This window comes from Diachasmimorpha longicaudata, chromosome 2, assembly GCF_034640455.1.
Source record: "Diachasmimorpha longicaudata isolate KC_UGA_2023 chromosome 2, iyDiaLong2, whole genome shotgun sequence".
Classification (NCBI taxonomy): domain Eukaryota; kingdom Metazoa; phylum Arthropoda; class Insecta; order Hymenoptera; family Braconidae; genus Diachasmimorpha; species Diachasmimorpha longicaudata.
In genome coordinates, this window is record NC_087226.1 from 6,385,128 (window position 1) to 6,405,345 (window position 20,218).

At 33.9% G+C, this 20,218-nt stretch overlaps 2 protein-coding genes across 28 annotated transcripts in view; both read left to right on the forward strand.

The window, feature by feature from the left end:
* LOC135172551 (serine/threonine-protein kinase MARK2-like) overlaps positions 1-6,204 on the forward strand; it is a 52,286-nt gene extending 46,082 nt beyond the window's left edge. For 21 of the 26 annotated variants that reach the window (XM_064138669.1, XM_064138642.1, XM_064138641.1 and 18 more), the window contains 3 exons: positions 488-529; positions 1,515-1,626; positions 2,059-6,204. In XM_064138669.1, the coding sequence (XP_063994739.1) occupies positions 488-529; positions 1,515-1,626; positions 2,059-2,277 (373 nt within the window). In that variant the 3' untranslated portion in view covers positions 2,278-6,204. Of the gene's footprint in view, positions 1-487; positions 530-1,514; positions 1,627-2,035 lie in introns of all 26 variants that reach the window. The other 5 variants (XM_064138651.1, XM_064138652.1, XM_064138671.1 and 2 more) reach the window with 2 other exon arrangements.
* Positions 6,205-7,815: 1,611 nt separating this feature from the next.
* Positions 7,816-19,870, forward strand: LOC135172574 (ubiquitin-conjugating enzyme E2 R2). 2 transcript variants are annotated; one of them, XM_064138723.1, is made up of 6 exons: positions 7,816-8,542; positions 14,340-14,426; positions 16,541-16,638; positions 16,754-16,888; positions 17,825-18,030; positions 19,752-19,870. In XM_064138723.1, exons 1-6 carry the CDS (start codon positions 8,369-8,371, stop codon positions 19,796-19,798), a joined length of 747 nt encoding a protein of 248 aa, XP_063994793.1. In that variant the 5' UTR covers positions 7,816-8,368; the 3' UTR covers positions 19,799-19,870. The 2 variants fall into 2 exon arrangements, with proteins under 2 accessions (XP_063994793.1, XP_063994794.1); XM_064138724.1 differs by lacking the exon at positions 19,752-19,870 and having other exon boundaries at positions 7,820-8,542; positions 17,825-19,696.
* The last annotated feature ends 348 nt before the right edge of the window (positions 19,871-20,218 follow it).

A 20,218-nucleotide genomic window follows, 5' to 3' on the forward strand; every position in this document is an offset into this window, starting at 1 on the left:
CAAAACCTTTATCGAAGAAGGATAAACACATATGTTGTTTCATAATTAATACAATGCAACCATGTATTTTCACAATGCATGCATGTAATCACTCTGTTAATTTTTATATATGCATAATTTTTTTTTGGCAAATACGTGGATTGGTTCATCGTGTTCCTTCGCAATTGGAATCAATGTAATGACGTGTTATGTTTCTTTGTTACAATTTTCGGTGAATGCTCGATTGGGATAATTTATTTATTTACGAGCACCTGCCAGTTGGTGTCATTGCTAACTTTGTGAAGATGACGAAGAGATGGTGATTGGGTAAATAGCATTGTCTTTGATAAATTTGTCATTGTGAGACATTTCACATTTGATTCGCTAATGGCAACACACTGGTGATGGTCGTACGAAAGTAGATGAAAACAAAATAGGGAAAACAAAAACATTTCTATTCAATTTTTTTTAGTGTCCATTAGCAATTGCGTTTGTTTTGTTATTTCAGCCCCATGGACCCATCCGTACCCCCCAAGCACCCAGTAGTGAGGTACGTTGCATACCTTTTCATTTCATTCAATCATGTTTATTTGTGCATGACTATTTGTGTAGTGAAGTGGCAATGATTTTGTCCATATTACAGAAATAACTCAACTTGCCGAGGAAAGTCGGGAGATATTTTTTAAAATAAATGTCAACTTAGTAATACTTATTGTCATAACAAAAATTTGCTCACTTCTCTACTGATTTCGACGTTTTTCAACTCGATTGAATTCATTGTCTCGACTAGTTTGGATTGTTAGCTGTGTTTCATTTTTTTTTTTACTAATTCAATTACTTGTTTCATTTTTTCAAACTCCTTTCCTTGTTCTGTTACTGACGCATGCACTGCCGCGATACTTAACCGAATTAAGTAGCATAGAAAACAATTAGGCAGCGGATGAATTATCTAATTGGAATTGTTACTTGAGGAATGAGTAGTCCATTTAGCTTTGTGAGATAACTAATTGCATGTTAGACATGTGCGTTAGTCCAGTTAATGCTCGGTTACATGTTTATTTGGATAGAATGACACATAAGACAACACAATAATTTTGTTGCTTGGCAGTGTATTAGAAACCTCGATGGAAAAGTAATTTTTAAATGTCGTTGCTTGCAAGCATCATCCAAATAAAGCATTTTCTCTGCTGACAGTGTCACGGACGTGAATAGACTCGTGGTTTCTTCCTTCAAATCCACTCATTTCACAGATCTCTGTAAAGGAATGTTTATAAAACCTTTCGATTTATCATTTATTCTCCACCCTTTCGACAAACTAGCAAAACTTTCAACAGAAAATTCATGAAATAAATGCAATTAAGAGAGAAAACTCTAGGACAAGCTAGTGACACTTACACTTAGGAACAAACACGGATAAATCAATAGATGTGAAAATAATCAAAAGGAAACAAAACTCTCATTACCACTTCCTCTTAGGTATTAAGATAACTTAGAAACAGTAAAAAGTGCAGACTTAAGATATATTTTTGTTGCAGTGGTGCAACCACTAATGACGAGCAAGTCAAGCCGCGTAGCTTGCGTTTCACATGGAGCATGAGGACAACGAGTAGTCGAGATCCGAATGAAATTATGTCCGAAATACGTAAGGTAAATTAAGAAATATTTCCAGCAAAAAAACCAATCCAACTAATGAAAAAAGTGTCCTACGGTGATGATGAAACGAAATGGCTCAATTTTGTTGTGAGATGAACCTTCAGATAGCACAGAGTACATGAGGGAGATCTTTTAAAGAGATCCTAAATTGCCTCTGAAAAGGTTTCTCAGGCTAATTACTCTTTGACTCTCCCCAGACTTGGGGATACCTCTGAATAACTCTATTAGTAATTGCATCGATTTTTTGCAATGTTATTTTGCTTTATTCCTTTACGCAGAACCAACGTGTTTCATCTTGTTTCACCAACCCGAGCACTTTCCCCCCTTCTTCCTCCCCAAACAACAAAATATCAACGGCATTGCCACAACAGACGAGTTGAAAATTCACTCAAGTTTAAAAAAGCCGAATTAATTGTTTTTACGCAGGTGCTGGATGCTAATAAATGCCAGTACGAGCAGCGCGAGCGTTTTCTTCTGTTATGTGCACACGGTGATGCAGCCACAGACAGTCAAGTACAGTGGGAAATTGAAGTCTGTAAGCTGCCCCGTTTATCGTTGAATGGCGTTAGATTCAAACGTATACTTGGTACATCAATAGGATTCAAGAATATTGCAAGTAAAATTGCCAATGAGCTCAAACTGTGACTGCCGGCTGCTGGTGGACTCGCCACTCATGTTAATCCATAACCCAGACGTGATTGCGGTCACAATGTGGCTGATTATTACGTTGATACATCCTCATTTTTTGATTGGGATTCAGACAGTGATTCAGAGGAGACACGTGAAGTATTCGTTTGAAATTAATTCCTCAATCATAATGAAAATTTTCTGATTATCCCAATCGAGAAATTAATGGAGAAATCTATGAAGTATCTTCTTATTAATCGTGTAGTCTTCATTGGAATTCGAAGATGTTGACAATTTTTACAATCACCGGGATAGCAAGATGAATGAACGAGATAATTGAGGGAAAGATGGGTCATCCTGTGATCGAAAAGACTCCCATGATTCCAATCCCTTCAATAACTTTCTCTCTATCATTTGTCTTAATTTTTAATTACTTCTTCACCTCCTTCATGTGCCAAAAAAAACTTGGGCCACGTTCAGTGATGAAATTGAGAAGAAGATATTCGGGGGATTCTGGAGAATCAGAATGAAAATTAACTCATACATAATCAAGAGTTCAGCATCAATTTCTTCGAATGATATCCATTGTAGGAATTCTACGATTACGATTACTAGAGTAAATAAAAATACAAAATTTCTCCCTGGGTGAATTCAGTAGTCAATTTTATTTTCTGTAGTTCCATCAGGATTCAATGAAAATGTGCGAATTAAGAACATTTGTAATAAATAGGGAAGCAGTGAGGAGAAGAGATGAGAACAGAACAGAAAAATTTTCTTGTACCTGTTGCAGACACGTACATTAAATACGCATAAATAATTGACAAAAACAATGAACAATCAGAATAAGGCCAGGGAAGTGAAGGATAATGGTTTTTTTTCTTCAAAACCTGTGGCACAAATATTATTAGTTACTTGTTTATTTTTTTAGAGAAGTGAAAGTTTTATCAGTCTCTCATGCCGGTCAATCAATCTGTCAATAAGTAATTGCCTACATCATCTGTCAGTTGATTATAAATGAATGGAAGAAAATTAATTAATAAGTAGAACATTAAAATACTTGGATCGCTGCAAGCTGGTGCGGTATGGAACAACACAAATTCCTGATCATGTAATAAATTTATTTTGATTTATTTTTTCAGTAGTTAAAGAATTGTATTATCGTCAAGTAATTATTATTTGTTATTGATATATTTTGATCACTCGTGAATAGTACGAGGATCAATAAATTGAATGTATTATGATGGTATTCGATCGTACAATTTCTGTCTTTCGTCCAAAATGTGAATACTATCATTGATAAGTCCATATTTTTGTTCTTTGTGGGAGGGAAAAATAGATTTATTCACTCCAATTAATAAATATTGAATTTGTTTATTGAAACGCAATCAAGAAATTAGCATCTGGATATTTCTCATTGATCAATATATTTGCTAATTTAATACTTTCTAATTGGCTCTCTGGAATTAGTAGTTTAGAATGAAATATCCAAAGAACTGTCGATGTTTTCCTCGAAACCTATTCCTTTCAATGATGTTTGCGTACAATAACCCACAAATATCAGTTTTTATCAGGTGCTTTTTGCGGTTCGACAAACATATATTTTTTTTATAAAAATTAAATAAAGGCAAAGTTACGTGTGTTTGTATACTTTCTGGGGCTTGCCAAAGATCTATAGTTGTATATAATATAAAGGTACTAAATTATAAATGGAATAAGCCTCATGTCGATTTTTCTTTCGGTTAGAAAATGTAATCATTGATAATACGTACCGCAAAAAGGGTAAATGAAATTAAATCCATCATTGGTGAGGTTTTTCTATCTGCCTAAGTATTGAAATATACAATTACCATCAATTTTAAAGAATCAGGCCGTATCAATCATTTCTGTAGCAATGTGGTGAAACACAATAGATGAGTCAACATATTAAATAGATCATTTTGCAAAATGTCTCGGAAGGAAATGAGTTTGGAGATAAATAACCAGAAAACTTTTTCCCGTTGATAAGATTCATTTTAAAAAATGCTCTCGTGATGATTTATCTCACATCCCTTTTATCCGACGAAATTGTCAAAAATGGTCCGCATTATGTGATGTCATCTTATTTGGCCACTTTTCTACTCATTTATATACTTGTAGTCATTAAATCCACTCCTCATTGTAACTAAATATCTTGCTACGATCAATGCCCAAGCAATTATTTTTGAAAGATCATCAAAGATACAAAAATCAATTGAACTATGAAAAACCATTAAAAATCTAAACTGTATACATTTTTTCATTGACCTCCAAAAGTGGTACACAAAAATGCTGCAACTTGTTAAACGACTGATAGGAACTAAGTATCGACGGTAGCAGCCTCATTTTTTAATTCATAAATTGAAATGAAAAATCACAAATTAACATAATTTAACCACTACGCGATGCGAATGAATGCAACTGTTCAGACATTGACAGACGAATTGAGAAATCCAGAAAACTATTTGGAGAAACATGAAAAAATTATTGAAAATATTGGCAAAAGAGACTTATTGTTTCCTTAAATATGTAACAAACAAATATGTACAGTTTTTCATCAAACACTCAATTATTTTAATTAACAATTAATTATAAACGAAAAGCATCAAGACCACACATCCGAAGGCCCATGTAATATAAACGAAATCCATGGTTTCATGAAATCAATTCATCAGTTCATAGTAAAAAATTAATTCGTCTTCAATAAAAACAAATACCATAATTTTACTCATCATTAATAAATTAATCATTGTCCATAATATCATTGTTTTATTATAGATTCAAATGTCGCAAATGATACGTAAACGACGAAAAATAATGATTTCATTGAATTTCCTTTTGCTAATGCTATTGACATTATGTTAAGTACAATATTGAAGCGTAAATAACTAAATAACTATTGTAATATTACATAAAAACAAAACAAAATATGAAACAAAACATGCAGTCGGAATGAATAAGTCAAAATTGATTGACGATCAGAGGGCGGCAAATAAGTGAATCCATATGCATATAAATATATAAATATGAATATATATCTAATTATAGTAATTATTACTGTTAGACAATTTAATTGATAAGAAACATCCCTCTTAGTGATTAATGGTGAAATCCCCTTTAACACGCTAAGTAATTGTATTCTGTAATTCTATACATACATGAAAAAAAAATTATTACATGAAAATCACACGGCTCCCGCTTGCTTGATATAACTGAGGTAAATGAAAAAATTAGAGTGAAACAAATTTATGTAAATTCGATAAATTAATACTTGAATGCGTTTAACGTTTAAGGACATGTATAGGCAAATTCATTTACGAGGGAAATGGGATAAACTAATTTATCTATTAATTTATTTTGACTGGTAAAACGTCATAATTCGAACTGACGTTTTTCACGTCAAGTTATTCCAACACTGACTGTAAAAACAAATATCAAAGACCAGTTTTTCATTTGAGAAAATTTCCAACAAAGCTATTTGCAACACTTTTTATAAATCCCTCATTATCGGAATTTTCTCACTACTAATGAGATGAAAAAGTCGAAGTTCAATGTGTGACCATACCGCGGAATTTACCTAAACCCCATTGGCCGAATGGGCACGATTGCAGGAGTTGATTTGTAAATCAATTACTGGAAATAGTGGAGTTCTATCTGCATCTCAGTTGAATTTATCTCATGATTTTTAATTAGGTATTAGGATCCTTTTCAACAGGGAAGATCAGATTTATTTTCTTTTTTGACATTACATTACAAAATTTCATGGGACAACAAATTTTACACTCAGCCAAATACACACTACATACACACGCACTCCAGTCTGTAGATAGGTACATACAAGCTTTGCTAAGTGTTTACTGGTGATCGGTATATAGCCAACAATGTAGTAAGAAAGAGAAAAAAACAAGAAAAAAAACATTTATAATAAAATATTATGAGTATTGCTTTTTACATCCTCATGACATATTTCTCAAAAGTGATGTTACAAGAGCCTCTCAACGGTGAGTATATAATTTTTTTGTATTCTGATTGTTGGAGTGTATTGTTGCAAAAAAGTCAGCAATAGATACAAAAAAGATGAACAAGATGTGCTGATATTTTCGGAAAACCATTTTGCGTTTGTAGGAAGTGACTCCGATTCGAAAATAACGACAGTGAATTTTCGATATTAAACCGGTGAATATTCCTACCATTTATTGTGTCAAAGAGAAACTTTTGTAATTATGTGATAAATACAGGTAAGACTGGAAATTTCATACAGATTACTTTAGAAAGATATTTGCAGCTGGTCGGAAAGATATTCCAATATTTAAAATCATTTCATCATTTTTTGTCAAAGAGAACGGTTCAATTTTTCAATTAATAATTGCCCAAACGCATCGCTGCTAACGAATAAAATTATAATATCTCAAAACGTTTAAATCTTACCGCCTTGATTCAGTGAAAAATCTAAGTCCTACGTCGCTACTAGTGCCATGACAGCCATAATTTCAGCTCCTTGAAAATCCAAATCCAAACTTGACTGTCAACATGGGCTCACGAGCATGTGGTTTTGTGATATTTCGACGCTTTAAAGGACCAATTGAGTATTTATTACTGCAAACATCGTATGGGAAACATCACTGGACTCCCCCAAAAGGTTAAAACAATAATCTCACTATAATTATCACGCTTCTACCTCAAGTATCGTTTAAAAATTTTGTAGGACATGTTGATCCGCATGAGAGTGACATGGACACTGCTGTACGAGAAACTGAGGAAGAAGCCGGCTTCAAGAAAGAAGATTTAAGGATCTTCGAAAAGGCTCAAGCAAATTTACAATACAATGTTAAAGGAAAACCAAAAGATGTTATTTATTGGTTAGCTGAGCTCATTAAAGAGGACCGCGACGTTTGCTTATCAGATGAGCACCAAGCCTTTGAATGGCTTCCCCTTGACGAGGCATGTAAACTCGCTGACTACGAGGAAATGCAGAAAACACTGCGTCAATTTGATAAATATATTCTGGAGAATCTTAAATAGTTTCTTCAACTCGCTGAGGAATTATTTCATCGGATGTATAATTTTACTGACAGCAAAATATTGCATAACAATGTTTGTTCACAGTTTGTGATAAATGTAATGTAAATTTCTGGAATCATCAGACTGATTGAATATTTCTCCCCGTGTAAGCGAATCCACGAATAATATCAAATTCATATAAATGCTTTTTGTATTCATAATTTAGGTTTTTCTTTGAATCGATCCAGACTTTTTTCTAAAACTACAAATCTTATTAATTGTTATCTGTACAAAGAAATTATTCGATTGTTTCCTTTAATCATCTACCTTTACACGATTCTAGTAACATCGTAGTCATATGTAATCGATGCCACACGCTAATGACAATAGGGTCTCATTACAATTCACTTTTCTCATAAAAATATTGAATCAGTCTCCTGCAATGCTATTCCAAATTACCCGCGACCGGCTGCCATCTTCTCATCCGCGGAGCGCCATCACCGTTCCCCAGACCGTCTGGCAACGTTGCTGCACCTCGAAAACTTCAGAGAGAGAGAGAGGAGGTCCCTTGCCACTGGTATGGTCGTCAGCTGTTTAATTTTCAGCCAGTGGTGGGCGAGTTCGCGTCTGTTATTTGTCTCCCCGTTGGTGCAAGTGCCTCACCGAGCTCTGGAGCATTCACTTGATCCTCAGCTCTCCAACTCTTGACTCTCCCCCCAACAGATTAACGTTTAAGTGTTCAGTGTATGTGTTTCCTTTGTTTATCTCATCGGTGATAGTTTTTTTTCAACGCCATTTTCGTTATTTTATATGACGAATTGCATTGGTATACCAACAAGGTAAACTGCAAGCCATTGAGCCGATTTCCGGGATTGCGCAAAGGCAAACGAGTATAGCATACACAGAGGGAAAAAAAATAAAATCGTGAACAGTACGAAGAAAGAAAAACAACGGTTGGAGAGGGAAAATACAGAGCAGTGGGGACAATTTTGACGGCGTCGTCTCCCTCATTATTTGTTTGTGTTCATCACTAGGGAGAATTATTTAGATTGATTGTTTGTGATAAATTAAGAGGTTTCATAACCTGTGAATTATGGCAATGCCAACGAGTAGCGCCGTGAGGGCACTTGCCCTAGAGTACAAGAGCCTTCAAGAAGAGCCTGTCGAGGGCTTTCGCGTTAAACTTGTCAATGAGGACAACATGTTTGAGTGGGAAGTCGCAATTTTTGGACCACCAGATACACTTTATCAAGGTGGATATTTCAAGGTTAGTATTGTTTTTTTTCCCTCGTTAACATAATTTATCACATCTGTTTTTCGTATTCCTTGGATTTTCTCGCTGTTCTGCTCCCTATTTTTTTAATGCAACAATGAAAGAGAATTTCACGTTGGAAACTCTTTAGTCATTGAGTTAACGTGAGCAGTTTTCACGTTGTTTTCAAATTGACACTTTGACAAAGCACTCATATGTGTGTGTGTGTGGCGCTGATGTGATCTCATCGCTTTTATTCTTTGTACAATTTACATTAAACTCAAGAGATCTACATCACAGTGGACAAACTCCACTGGATGATTCTGATCAAGTTCTTGGTATCGAGTTTTATTTTATCACTTGACGGGGGAACTGTGATTTTACGTAAATCGTTACATGACCTTGACCAATTTATGCTGTAGAAGCGATATGAAAGCATGTCATTCTGACTGCACGACCAGCATGGGTTAACGAGAATATCTTTTGACCTTATTTAAATGTCTTTGAAGACCGATGAACCTACAATAGTCCCAGCTATTCTTCTCGACGTGATTTCATTATCTTATGAAATGATTGATTATCTTATGAACACATCCATGGGCAGAGATACTTGACATGATAGAGTCTATGCACATCATCTTATGTAAACATCGACAAAATCTGTATATTTAAAGGGAATCGCGAATGACATTTTGTTAACTGCCTTCCGTCATAATTTTCCACAGAAAGGTATTTTTATATTTTGGGTCAACAGGTCGATTTCTGGTCAGGGGTTGATTTCTGGACGATTGTAACTTTCATTTAATATTTCTTAAACAGAACCGTAACAATTGTATTGGTCCTTCAATATTTTCGTAATATTCGTCGTGCCTAGTAAGGAAATACTTTTATTATTTTTCCTATTTTATTTTATTATTTGCATTTATGTTCTTAGTTTATCAGCATTCAATAAATTCAAAGAATATGGCACGATACCCTGACATTTGATTTTTGTTGAAAAATTGAATTATTTCGTTCATTTTTTTCTTTGCTAATTAAAAGTCTTGAGGTCTGAGAGTCATCGTATCCCCATTGAGGCCATTCGTTTCTTTTGTACTTCAACTACGAACCTCGGATTTCCCTTAACCGTGAAGTAATTGCCTTGTTCATTCTTACATTACATCTCTTCTCCAAACAATCATCGTAGAATGCATTTTCGGAGATTATTTGAGTTTATCACTTTACCACTGATTTTGGTTGTGATAAACACTCGCCGGATGAAAGTGATCGATGTATATCGTTACACAATATTCACTGCAAGAATTCATTGAATGCATTTTACAAGCCGAAGTGTGCTCCCATTTTCTAGACTTGCGAAATTGAAAGGAAGTTGAAGTTCTTCGGGATAACTATGGTCTTAATGGAATGCAACGTCTCACCAGCTTTCTTACCAGTTTAAGGGAGTTTGAATACATCAGAAATTCAGAGTAGTGTACCTTTCGGGTAAAACGATGAAGATAGTGGGGGCCAACCGAGCCAGACATTCCCGCTATTTTTGTACAGTAGCACGAGTGCTGCGTTTTACATTTCGCATTTGCAATTGCTAATTATTATTTCATTCGTAGTTTCTTGAATTTTTTTGATGAGTCAACGTAAGTTTCGCCGATCCATGAAGTTAGTGATGCGGGTACACAGAACTTGAATGAATACTTCATCACAGATAACTTCACGAAACGACACAACTTGGGTTGATGATTTTCCAAACTCAAGGCATTTGAAGAACATTTGTAGAAATTATTGATCGACCCTCTCACTCCCAAAAACTCCCTAATTTAAACCTTCCACTGAGGAATATTTCCTTTCAATAACAGAAAATGAAGTTTTTAAGAGTTACCTGTTGTTTTCCTTAATCCAGAATTAAAGAAAAAATTGGGAAGCAAAGAATATTTATTATTGCGAAGGGGAAAATTGCCATCAATAAATTTTATACTCGTTTCGGAGACGGAGACAATTTATTTATAACAAAAAGGGAATTTTCCAAATCTATGATTTAAACTGCCTTCCACAACAGGGAGAGAAATATTCAATAATAATTCTGTAATCCGTTCTGTCATTCAGGTCTGAATTACGTGTAAACAACGATGGCATCATTATTTAAACAAACTGTGATTTACCCAATTTTTACTGATCAGTTCTCTCCCTGCAGTTTTATTCAGTCTTCACAGTAAAATATTTAATTGCTCATTCTCTGAGGACTCATTAACAGGCGTTAAAAGCCCTGAAAGCATAAAGTTCATCGTAATCGTGGCTTCATATTGACCAAAGTATCGATCTGCAATGTCGTCACGTATTTCCTTCCTTCCTTGAATAATTAAATAAGTCAGCACCATAACACCCCACCTCGAGGGATTTGATTACCCAAGCGATTATATTTTAAAATTAAAACTGTTAAAACGAAAAAAGCCACAGGACTAGGATTTGTCAATTTCGAGTATAACTAATTTCGTTGCTCCACATTTTTTAAAATAATTTGAAGCATCGATAAATGGATCTTGCATCGGGTTAGGCTTGCGGGCCGCTTTCTAAACCAGTCTCCGCATCGTTGGCCCTAAGAGAACGTTTATATAACGCTCCAAACGGTGCATCGTTGCACTCAGTGATTTTACTTAGGCATTTGTAACATTAGTGTTACAAACTCAGATGGTTCATCGATTTTCAAATGTTATTCAATAGGATTATGCAACAATTTAATTATTACCGTGAAATTTGGAGACGTTGAGAGAATGTTGTATATTATACAAATAACTTGATGCTCTTTTTTCATTGGAAAATTCTTACCTGTTACAGTACTAGGGTCTGTTCAGTAACTGTTTGGTCCATTAGTCTTTTATTGGAAATGGGTTATAGGAAATAATAATTATACAAGTAATTTAAACTATTTTTTTTCTTTATTATGAAACTCAAATAATTGTGCTTGAAAGACACATCCGCTCTGTACAGATTTTTTTAGAGGAACTAACTAGATCTACAAAGGGAAACAACACCCTGGACCTTCTAGTCACATGCTCTCGAAGAGTCCTATTCATTCCACTTTATCTACATACTTAAAATCAAACCTAAACATCATATTTCACACTTCTCAGAATTCGAACCCATAAAAATGTTTTTCAATTTAAATATAAACACTCAGGAGAGAATAATATTGAATTTTGTTCTTTATTTATTCCATGAAAAATCGAACACCTTTCAACCTAAAAATCCAGAATTTCGAGGACAACTTATTTTTCCAAAAAAATTGAAGTTCCCCACATATAGGAAACAGATCGAACACATTAGCTTAGATCATTGATACTAACATATCCGTGTAATTTACTAAAATGCCTGTCTCACGATTTCGAAGAATGCCAATCATTGATCAGATAAATTCTTGGTTTGTGTTTTGTTACAAGAAAATTATTTGACGAATCATTGAATGACCACATCATGAAAATTGAATTAAATGAAATTGATTTATCAAAGTCGTTCTTTTATGAGTTCGTGATAAGGCTCCACTTACTTCCTCGAGAACAACGGACTTGAAATCTGATGTAAAAATTGTAAAACGTAAAAACTAATGTGGTCAGATGTTGGTAGATGTAAAATTATTTCAGTGATCAGTCATGCTACTAAGAAATCTAAAATCAGTAGTCGAAAATTTCCTGAAAAACCTTTGTGATGAAATCTTCTGTTCGCCCCAAGTTTCACTTGTTTTCCTCCTTGGTTTCTCTTAGGTTTTCTGTGACTTTCTTCACGTTTATTTCCATTCGTGGCTCACTCTGACTCTCGATATTTCTACCTCACGTGAAATTAATGGAAAATATGATTAATTTAACAAAAAATGAAGTGTGTTGAATCTTCTTAACTTGAGAGCCCAATGATTCTTTCGTTGAGTTATTTAACATACCCTTTCACCACATATACAATCCGGAATGGGTGAGTAGAACCTGGGAAGAATTAACGTTGTATATAAATAAAAGCACAAGTGAGAAAATATGAGATCTGCTGTTGCGCAATAATAATATAAGACCAAACAAAATTTATGAAAAGAATGTTCTTTTTTCAAATGCTCTCTCTTCTTGTCCCCTTTTGCTCGAGCAGACTCTCACGCTCCAGTTTTCCCGGGAAGACGAAAAATCTTTATTCCCTATTGTTTTTATCATTATTGTCTAAAGTTTATCCCAAGACAATACCATCTAAAAGTTAGTTCCTATGGAATACCGGAAAAAAATGATAAATTACTTGGCATAATGAGATTTCGCAAAGCAAAAAAAATAACCATTATGATTAAAACAACAATTTGCTTCACGAAAAATTATAATAAATCATTTAATATTCTCAATAGAGAATTTGGCTTTTCTTCATTTACGATTTTCCAGAACTGATACGATTCCTCCTACTGTCCTCCAATATTCACTGACTATCATTGTCCTCAGATTTCACTCTATCCTACACCAAAGTCAATGAATACTTGGGAAAACCAATTCAGCGATTTTAATCTTAGATAGAAAAAAACTACAACGAAAGTTTCAACTGAATTCGTTACATACTGTTTTTTACTCTTGCAAGCAAAGTAGGTCAGACAAAAATGTATGTCTAGCTGTGGGTTTTTTTTTTTTTTAATAGCGAGTGAAATAACGGTCTTGGGGTCTCAGATTCGACGGTGCGCAAATATCAACGGCAGTCGTCAATTAAACAACTTTTATCCCTGTTATTATGATTATTTCTATTTTTATTTTTATTTTTATTTTCACTTCCTTGTGAATGATATTCTGAAGGAAAATCGTTGGCATTCATTTTCGTGACCTCGTAACCTGAAATATGGAACATGAGGAGGGGCCACGAGTTATATTCAGTCGAAAAATGGTAGCACCAGGTTGGTTCATAACCATTGTAGAATATCTTCAAAGCTTTGGAAAATTCATTTCAAGATCTTCAGCACAAAGCTCTCTTACCTTCTTTCAGTAAGCTCCCTATAAATGGCTGGGTGAGGAATATTATGACATTCTTGTCGAGTTTCATTATCGAGAGTCAAATTCACATCTATAAAGATTGAACGTAGTGATGTCATAGGCTGACAAGTAGTCGTTTGTTAGCTGGAAAAAGTAGAGATTGATCTTTATGCTGAATAATTGACACCTCGTTCTTTGAAAATAAAAGTGCAAGGACGAGTGTTGATATTGAGAACGGAATACTCAAACTCATAAAGAGAAGTAGGTTAATTCCAGAGATCTGTCCCGAAGGATGGCCGGGATATTTGGGCCACGAGAAGGTCGATCAATATAGCGTTCCCGTTTCCAGTTACCGATGCCATTCAATACTTCATCGTTAAATATTCTCTTTTCCATTTGTTATAATTCCTCTACATATTTTTATCCTAATTGATTTTGCCCTTATTTTTTGATCGGAGAAGAAATATTGAAAGCGTTTGAGTGGCAGTTGTGGGCTTTTCAGACAGATCCGTTCATTATGATCCCAAAAATCCATAAATGCAATTTTTAAACCGTCTTGGTATGGACGTATGTATGTGATGAGTGTATGAATGTAATGAATTAACTTATCCAATTCATTCGAAATGAATAAACAACGCGTTATGCCTAATATAAGGAATTATCTGCAAAATAAAGGTTCAGCAGCATATTGCTAATTTATTAATGAAAATTACTATACGGTACGCAATTGGAGCGCTATTTCTGACTTGCATTTCTTTGATTTATGGAGTAGAAACCGCGATGAAAATTCCTCGTCACTCGCTTTATCATTTTTCACTAATATTGTGGGATACTTTTTTTTCCAGGCACATATGAAATTCCCACCGGATTATCCGTACAGTCCACCCAGTATTCGCTTCATGACAAAAGTCTGGCATCCAAACGTGTACGAGGTGAGTTAACATACACGATTATCGACTTTTTTTTTCCTGTCCACAATGCTCTCAGTTGCTCATTATTTTATTGTTTTTTTCTTTATCTCCTGATGTTCATGTTTCCATGCATTCGGCCCGCCGCATTACCTGCAGCTTTGTGTACATAGATTTTTTGTTGTAAGAGGTTCCCATTTGTTTCTTAAAAAATGAGAAGGAGTTCTGGCCAGCGGAAATCACTAATTAATGATCAAAGACAGAAATTATCTGCGAAAAAATTTGATACGATTGACAATGGCTTTTAGTACTCAATTAATAATATTTCTGAAAAAAATAGCTGTACATCTATTCGATATTCAAACGAAAATTCCATGAATTATCACGTAATTTTGGCTTTCTCCGAGGCAACTAGAAGGAACTTTCTTTACTTTACGAAGTATCATACAAATAATTTTTAAAATTACGGGAATGTAGTATAATTTTTTTGTTAGAAGATTAAGGGTTCCATGAATTTTTATCTCAATTTTGAATATCACTTCTTAACATCAAATGAAATTTATTTAAAAAAGCTTCGGGACAATTGAATGGAAAAATAATACAATTTCTTCCGAATTGTTTACGATAGCGAGACAATTGCCTACAATTCACTTCAATATTGCTGAATAATTCTCGTTGCAGTCATCTTCTTTAATGACTTATATCCAGAGACGAAGTTATAATATTGGAGTTATTTTCTCTTTTTTAAATTTTCCGTGTCAGTTGATTCGCGTGAAGCTCGCTTTCTTCGATATATTTTTACACGCGCTTGCGCGTCATGCCGCACTGCACTTTTGAGTCTTTCTTATATTTTTGTCCCTCTTTTTTTTTTTTCTTCCACTCTGTTGAGTAACGTGAAAGCTTTGAAACAAGCCTCATTGACGATATATAATTTTACCCCATAAACATTTGTAATAACCAACACAATTTTTTATTCATAACAGTCATTCATCCAGTTTGTTGAGAGTGTAATGAAACTGAAAATGAGAGAATTTGATTGAAAGAGAAATTCCTCGGATTCACTTGGACTTTATATTCCCAAGCATTTGAGTATGTGTATAAAGATTAAAGAATACACGGAAGAGAATCTGGCAGTCTGCCAGCGTTGGAAAATACCGTTGTCTGTTTTCCCCTATTTTATTTTTTACCCACGGAACAAAAGGTTTAACAATAAAAGTGGGGAAAGAAGGAAATAAATAGTTCTCATGTGAAATCACGTGACAATTTCAATGTCTCTTTTGCCACATGGGTTTTCAAATTTTGACGTATTCGTCGTAGGCTTTGACTTTCGATCTTTACATTAAATATAAAGAAAGAAAATTATAAATTGAGACTATGGTTTTTGAAGCTGCAAATTTGTCGTTAATTTAATGAAATTATCTCAAATTTTTGGCCATAATTCACTTCTCCAGTTCTAGTGGAATCTGGAGGGTTGAAAAAATTAGTGTTTATAGTGGATCGTGAATGGAAAATTACTGGATAAATGTCTTTTACAGGAAACGTTTGATATACCTGTCGAGGTGTGTCTTATGAACTAATTTAAAAACAATTTCGGCGTAATTTAACGCTGATGGCATTTTTCTTGGCAGAATTATCTACAACTCATAACGAAATCTCATTATATTCCATGCATATATTGCTTTACATTACGACTTTGTATACAGACATTGCTTCTTCTGCAACTTCTGCAATTTAATGCAATTCTATCAAATTAGATTTTCCTGGCTCATTTTTTTATTCCAGTTTTTATTCAAGAACGAATTCTGTAAAATTCAAGTGAAATTTTAGTTCTTCAAGGAAACCGCTGGGATTTCTCAAGATTACTGTTAATAGTTGTTGCATTGACAATTTTCATTGTCCACTACCATACCTTTATTTATTCTCATTTTCCAATGCATATTGTGACCTTGTACGTCAAAGACACTGACGCCATGAAACTGAGGTCATATCCCTCTTGATAACTACCGTTTCCTCATGACAAATGCGGGCAATCAACCTTGAGCAACCTAATTTACAATTTTGGCGAATTTTCATAATTTTTGAATAAATTTGTAAAATTTAGACGAATAATTTGTTTGAACTTGTTTATTCTTCAAAAGAATGGCGACCTGTGTATCTCCATTTTGCATCCACCGGTCGACGACCCACAGAGCGGTGAATTGCCATGTGAGAGGTGGAATCCAACGCAGAACGTCAGGTGAAAATAATGAAAAGATGTGAAAAAAAAAAATAATTGCTCAATGAAAATATATCTTTGTTGAGCAATAAATAATGGATGAGCAATTGATAGAGATTTTTTATTTCTTCCTTAGGACGATCCTGTTATCAGTAATATCGCTCTTGAACGAACCCAACACATACAGTCCAGCTAATGTTGATGCTTCAGTCATGTACAGACGTTGGCGCGATTCCAAGGGCAGAGACAAAGAATATGAAAATATAATCAGGTGACTATTGACTTCTTTGACGACATTATATAGAATTTAGTTTTTACTCATAGAACGTTGTTTCACGTCTTTGTTTGTTGAAATGAAAATCCTGAACTATTGGGAGGAAAAGAAAAGACTAGAGGAAGTTTTATTGACGAGACAGAACTAATGACATGAATGTTGGTAATTAGATGACGAATTATGATATCAGGAGATTAATGTATTTCTCCACACATGTGTATAGTTCCCTTCATTTTGTTCAAAATCAATCCGGCTAATTACAACAGTTGCCTGTTGCTTCTGAATTGGAATTTCAATTTAGGTGTCACTTATCTCAAGAGAGTAACTTTTCTACTTTTCAACTCATCCAGAGTAAGTGTCAATTCACAATTTTTTTTAGAAGTCGTGCGATTATCAAAAGTTGTTCTGTTGTCGAGCTCATTCTTTTTCTTTGCCAAAGAAGTTTCAAACTTCTTAGCAAGAAAAAAATAATCTTTCTGAATTTTCCGTTGACAAAAATCATGCAGTTGAGAATGGAGCTCCGAAGTTTTGAAATATAACTTTTGAGTACAGCATGAAACTTTTCAAATTCCCGGAAGGGAAAATAGAGCATCTTTTTTATGAAAAATAATTAATGTCAAGTTGATCATGTCAACCATTTCTAATTTCATAGAAATAAACTATGCGGATCTTCAATTATACCCTGCTAGCAAAAAAAAACCGTATATTGAATATTCTTTTTATTGGCCAATGGTAAATCATATGATTTTTTAGGGCTTCTTGTGGGGGAGGCAAATGTACGATAAATTTCAATCTCCAATAGATGAAACATCTCACTTCAATACCCGGGAACTCTTAAAATTCATAGTAATCAGAGTAGTCTCGTCTTATAAAAATAAGTATTGAATTTAAAATGCAACTGGATAATTAATTTGATTTATTCTTTTACCCTAGAAAACAAGCTCAAGCCGCCAAGATGGAAGCTGAGAGGGAAGGAATAGTTGTACCACTTACACTTGAAGATTACTGCATAAAGACCCGTGCAAGGCCGGCAGAGCAGCCACTTGATATGACTGATTTTTACGATGATGAGTATGAGCTCGATGATGATGACGATGATGACCTCAGTGCCAGTGATTACGAGGATGGCGATGATAGTGGTAATGGCGAGTCGTGATCAATTTCGTAGTTAAGTACGAAGAAAAAATGAGAATCATACAGAAAACGAAAAAAGATCGTCAAAATATACAAGAAAATAAATGGTATTACGATAGAAATTTTTAAAAAAGTAGTTGTTGACAAGGGTGAGTGGTACAGGCCTAGTCGAAGTCGAGGTCTGTAAGTACACTCGTCAACGATACATTTTTTTCATATTTATCGTACGGTATTTTATGATGCTAGCGAGCAAAGGGCGGCTCTTGCACGGAATACATGCAAAAAGTGCCCTTTTTTACTTGTATCATAGAGAATTTTATCATTTAATGCTGGTAATGCCATTTGTCCAGTTCTGTACAGATTATATATTAATGATCTTCTGAAGGAGGTAGAGAATTTCGGATAAATAATGACAATGAAAATCGTTCTAATGAATTTAATAAATTTAGAGGAAAAAATATTCTGCGTGAATAGAAGAGTAATGTGATAAATTTTGGAGTAGACACAGAAATTTTGTTCATTGAAATACATTCTCTATAGGGAATTTTTTTTCTCTCTGGGTTTTGATTTTTTTAGAATTTTTTGGGGTGGAACTTCTGATAGCTTAATTATATTGAAAACTTTCACAGAACTTGATTCAGACACATTTCGTAGAAAATATACCAGGTCATTAAATTCTCCCTCTGAACCCATCAGCTCTTAGGCTATTGGCTACTTTGTGTGAATGTTTTTGATGACCATTGATCAGTATTTATCTATTTTCCATTTTTCCAACCTCTATGTTCAGAAGTTCTTTAACGTAAGCAGCGATACGGTTTATGGATAGCGAAACTAATATCTCAGAACTGTGTTTTGTTCTTTTTTGAATAAAATCCATGGCGAAATAATGTTGAATATTTCATCTAGAATTTTCAAATAACTTGTTTTTTATCGAACTCTTGACGAGCGATATCGATGTCACTGGGAATTTTTAAAATAACAAGTTTGTTTAGTTCCTTAATTGAATAGAAGCCAATTGAATTTTTGTTTATTTAGGAATAACTTTTGTATTACTGTCTTTACTCGAAAGATGAAGGCGAAGTTTATGTTAATATAATTTATCACTTGATTTTTTTATTATTATTATTTGTCGTCGATATCGGATTAAAACTAATCAAGATTCGTAGTAAGTTTTGTTATTAGCGAACGTGAGGTTTTTATTGCCCATGTTCCACGCGGATGGGTTTATTCAACATAGTATATTATGCCCAGGAGAGTAAAAGCATTTACTGATAAATATGATGCGTTATCATCATATGAATCAGAAAATAGTTTTACTGCCGTATTGCGTACACTATTTTATGCCTCGAGGCCGGAAAACTGCGATTTTCAGGCTTCAGGAGGATAAAACAAGTTTATTTTTTGCTTCAATGTTTATATCACACTTTTTTGCGATGACTATAGGACGACAACTATATATATTTTTTTTCATTGAATGAAATTTGAGTGAAAAAATTACACTAGAACTGTTTTTAGATGGTACTGGAAAATTGATCATTTAGCACTGAAAATTTGAAAACATTAGATGCAGCTGTATTTAGTAGTTATAAATCACATGCGAAACCTTGTAAATATAAAATTTTGAATATTGAAATTATAACAATAAAATGAACCACATTATTGAGACATGCATCACCCCTTCAGTTGACTAATTTTTTCTTCTCTATTTTATTTCATATAACTCAAGTACGAGAAAAACCAAGAGGAAGAAATAAAACTCCAAAAGGATCGTAAAAAGACAATTAAGAAATATTTAAATGTAATAATAATAATAATAATAATAATAATAATAATAATAATAATAATGTGTGGACATGTATTCAGTGCTTGAAGTAGTTTTTAGACGAATTCTGCTCGTTCGAAAGAAAAGAAAAGTGAAATCAGGTGTAGAATCTCATTCCGTTAAAACAATTAATTAGAAGGAGAACAAAAACATATTTGATTAATTTACAGAATAGAAAAATTAACAAATTTCCGTAAAAATCAAATGATTTGTATATTTCGTGAGAAAGCAAATTTATCCCCTCTTTTTGTACATATCAAATAAAGATCTCTTCATAAAATTTACTGTAAAATATTATAAAAGTTATTGTCCAATATCAGGTTATTTGGCGTGGATATCATTCCCTTTTACAACGATACGATGATATTCAA